This window comes from Pinus tabuliformis, chromosome 8 (assembly GCF_031772625.1).
Source record: "Pinus tabuliformis cultivar Carrire ecotype Pingquan chromosome 8, CPIR1, whole genome shotgun sequence".
Lineage (NCBI taxonomy): Eukaryota > Viridiplantae > Streptophyta > Pinopsida > Pinales > Pinaceae > Pinus > Pinus tabuliformis.
In genome coordinates, this window is record NC_142294.1 from 837,640,476 (window position 1) to 837,644,952 (window position 4,477).

Genomic DNA, 4,477 nt, shown 5'->3' on the forward strand with positions numbered 1-4,477 from the left:
TTGAAATCAGAGCACCCATTTGCAAATGTTAGATGGGTGAGAACGAATTTCTTGGGATTGGAGTATATTATACCTTGAGGGTTTCAAACTGTTGTTGTGATTGATTAACAGTTTGGCAATCCTCCATGACTTTGCCATCCATTGTTTCAGTCTAACAAGATAGTTGGCCTTCCGCACCAGATTCCTCCATGAATTAGGGGACCATATCCCCAAGGCATACTGACTATGTCTAGTTGCCATGTTCATGTTCTTCCTACGGCTATTGTAAATTAGCTCACTTGTTATTCTCGACAGAATCTGGTGTGGTCAAGAAAATATACGAGAAATGGTGTCGTCAACAAAATATATGAGAAAATGAAGGTCTGCGTTGAGCTGAACGCTGCTCTGCACTGCGCCTGAGGATTCTCGGCCCTGTGGCCGCCCGGAGGCTCTCCCGAGTGGTGCTTCGTCCAGCAAGGCATTCACTCCCCCTGTAATCAGACAGATCGCCTTTCCGAGCAGGCTGGAAAGACTATGCCTGCCGAGGTTTGGGTGAGCTCGATCCGGTTGAGCTAAGGCTTCTCCTATGGAGTCTTCAACGCCCTCTCTTTCCGAAGCCGAGGCCTTTGCTAAACTTCTGAATTCTCTGCCAAAAAAGAAAGCAACAGAGGCTTCGAAATTTGTGAAACGCCTGGATGATATCCCAGAGATCTCGCTCCCTCCTGAGAAACCGATCCAGGTCACCCTTTCCTTGTCTGAGCACGCCTTGGTGGGACAGTTCACAGGACTCTGGCCCTCCCCCAAAACCACAGAAAGCTGGGTCGCAAGGAACTGGGCGCCGCTGATATCGGGCAAGGTCACTTCGTATTTCCTGGGGAAGGGTTTCTTCCTGTTCGAATTTTCTGAAAAGGAAGATAAGGACCTGATCTTCCGTAATGGACCCTATTTCATGGGCCCCCAGGGTCTGTATCTCAACAAGTGGACGCCCGACTTCGATCCAGCAGTTGACGTGCCCACTACCGTCCCTGTGTGGGTTAGATTGCCCAACCTGCCTATGCATTGTTGGAACTGGGAGTCCCTTAAGCACATCGGGAATACCCTGGGTAAATTCATTGATCGAGCAAACAACAAAGATCAATATGACTGTGCTAGAATTTGTGTTGAAGTTGACCTCGAGGTTGGCCTACCTGAGGCAATAAAGATTAGGGTTGGAAGCTGGACGCATGTTCAAAAGCTGGATTATGAACAACTTCCGTTCAAGTGCAAGAAGTGCCAATTCTATGGTCATTTTGCTAGAGGATGCCCAAAAAACACTGAAGTGGAGAAAGGCAAAGAGGACGGATGGACGCAGGTTAAAAGGACAAAAAAAAAGCCCCTAGAACATGAAATACTAATGGAAAAGCTCTCCAAACAAGATTAGGGTTTCAAAACCCACACATGGAAGAGCAAGGAAATAAATTTATACAACTAAGTTCAGCAATAGAGGATACCCAAGATCTGGAGACACAAAATGAAGGATCGCCCCAAAAAGAGCCCCCCCAGGGACCAAAGCAAGCAGATAGTAAAGCAGACAGAATGGAAGATATACCCTCAAAAGAGGCTGAGGAAGTACAAGGCTCAGAGGACTCAGAAGAAGAAGGTGAAATAGGTGAATCGCAAACCTCGGCCAGAAGATCTTTGAGGGGCCGAAAATCTGCCCGTGAAAAAAGAGAGCAGGAGACCTACAAAGACAAACTGCAAGGAAGTCAACCCACCCTCGAGAAACTCCTGGCTAAAACTCCGAAGATGAATAGAAACCAGCCCCAGAGCTCTAAAGGAGCTCTCCATTCCAAAAACAAGTGATGAGGATCGTCTCCTGGAACTGTAGGGGTATGGGGAGCAAAATAAAAGAAGAAGCTGTCAAAAGTTTGATAAGATCTGAATCTCCCGACATATTCCTCATCCAGGAGACTAAAATGGAGGACAAGGCCTTCCTCCATATCGGCAAAAATCTGTGGAAAAGAAGTGAAGGGCAAGCTGTCTCAGCCAGGGGTGCCTTAGGAGGCCTGGGCACCCTCTGGAATGCAAACAAGTTCACAAGGGTAAAAGAGATCGCCAACACTCATTGGTTGTTCTCAAAGCTGAAGCACGTTGACTCAGATGAGACCCTCTGTCTCTTCAACGTGTATGTCCCAGTCAGCGCAGGAGAAAAAAAGAATTGCTGGGATTCTATTAGAGAGCTGGCAGACTCTGAGGACTTAGCAAATATCATCATCGCTGGGGATCTAAATCTCACTTTAACTATGGCTGAAAAACGTGGAGGGAGCATTGTAAGGGATCCAGCGCGAGAATGGGTTGAGGATCTGCTCCAGGACTGGGACATGATCGACATCAAACCTTCGTCGGGAAAATACACCTGGTCCAACAAAAGACTCGGTCCGGGCCATATCGCTGCAAGGTTAGACAGATTTCTTGTTCAAAGTTCTTTTCTTCTACTTGGTCTAGATTCTAGAATGCATATTCTCCCTTGTAGTGTCTCTGATCACAGGCCCATCAAACTCGATCTTTTGGCTCACTGGGATCAAGGCCCCATTCCTTTTAAATTCAACCCCCTATGGGTCAAGGAGCAATCCTTTCTGCATTTAGTAAAAGATACTTGGAAGCAACCAGTCAACGGCTTTGCGTTCTTTGTATGGGAGGAAAAGCTTAGGAGAGTGAAGGCTGCATTGAAAATTTGGGCAAAATCTCTCCCAAACCCTGCAGTGGAAAGGAAAAAGTACAAGAACATCTTGAGATCCACCATCTTAATTCAGAAAATGAAGAGATCACAAAAGAAATTCTCGAAAAAGAGGCGGACCTCCAGCAAAAGCTGCTTAAAGCAAGCCTGGCTGAGGAAGAGTACTGGAGGACCAAATCTCGTAGGCTTTGGCTTAAGGCAGGCGACAGGAATTCATCCTTCTTTCATAAGCAAGCCCAAGCATGGAAAAATTTTAATTCCATCACCGAAATCAAGGAAGAGAACATCATCCATAGAGACATTCAAAGCATAAAAAATGCGGCCTTCCTCCATTTCAAAAATCTATATAGCGAAATAGAGGAGCAGGGTCAAATTCCATCGATCGTAAATGAGGTTCCCACTCTGATTTCTACCAGAAAGAATCAGTTTTTGGAAGCAGAAGTCACAAATAATGAAATCAAATCCACCCTCTTCTCTATGGAGCCGGACAAGGCCCCGGGCCCAGATGGCTTTACTGCCAGATTCTTGCAGAACTGTTGGCAGATAGTCGAAAAAGATTTATGCAGAATGGTCCGGAAATCTCAAACCTGTCAGAAAATAGGGGGAAGCACCAACTCGGCTTTTCTGGCCCTTATCCCCAAGGAAAGAGGCGCCAACTCCTTCTCCAGATTTCGTCCTATATCCCTTTGCAATATAGGCTACAAACTGATAACAAAAGTGATTGCGAACAGATTGAAAACAATTCTCCCTGACATTATTCCTGAGAATCAGGGGGGCTTCATTCAGGGAAGACAGATAGTGGACAACTACATCCTGGTCCAAGAGGCGATTCATTCAAGCTTGGCCCGGAAAGAGAAAGGAATGGTCGTCAAACTAGATCTTGAAAGTGCCTTTGACAGGGTGAGGCATAGATTCTTGCTGGATGTCCTTCACAAATTTGGGTTTGGGCATAATTTTATCAAATGGATCAAGGCTTGCATCAGTGAGCCATGGATTGCCCCATTGGTGAACGGGAGAGCCACTGACTTCTTCAAAGCCTCAAGAGGGCTGAGGCAAGGGTGTCCTCTCTCCCCTTTGCTCTTTGTCCTCCAAGCCTCAGTTCTAAGCTTCCTCTTGAATAAAAAATAGTTAGAACAAGAAATAATGGGAATAAACATTGCAAGAGGAGTTAAAAGCATAAATCATGCGCTGTTCGCGGACGACTCTCTTTTGCTGGGTGCTGCCTCTTTGGTCTTGGCTAAACGATTTAAAGAGGTAGTGGACGCCTATTGTGATGACTCAGGAAGCAAGCTCAACAAAGGCAAATGTCATGTCTTCTGCTGGAATACCTCTGCCAGATCGCTCCAAGCCATTTCTAATTGTTTTGGCTTCGCAGCCACCTCTTCTTGGACATCATTCAAGTACCTGGGGCTCCCTGTCTTTCAAAAAAGGGCTCTCAGCAGAGAATGGCTGCCTCTGTTGGAAAAATTCAAAACTAAAATACAATCCTGGGGATACAATTGGCTCAATCTAGCAGGTAAGACAATGCTAATAAAAGCAGTATTGAACAGTCTACCCATTTTTCAGGCAGCAGTGATGATGGCTCCCATTGGCATAATGAGGAAAATGGAGGCTTACATAAAAAACTTTTTCTGGAAAGGTGGCAAAGCTAACGAGAAGAGAATCCCCTTAATAAGCTGGAACACAATTTCTCTACCCAGAATGGAAGGCGGTTTAAATTTTAAAAATCTCAGCAATCAAAATATAGCCATGGGTGCAAAATTGTTATGGAGGATCATCGCT

The 4,477-nt window shown here is 45.6% G+C and overlaps 1 protein-coding gene across 1 annotated transcript; it reads left to right on the forward strand.

Moving 5' to 3' along the window:
- The first annotated feature begins 565 nt into the window (after positions 1–565).
- Positions 566–1,399, forward strand: LOC149238187 (uncharacterized). The gene has a single exon (XM_089369497.1). It carries the CDS (start codon positions 566–568, stop codon positions 1,397–1,399), a length of 834 nt encoding a protein of 277 aa, XP_089225623.1.
- Positions 1,400–4,477: the final 3,078 nt, after the last annotated feature.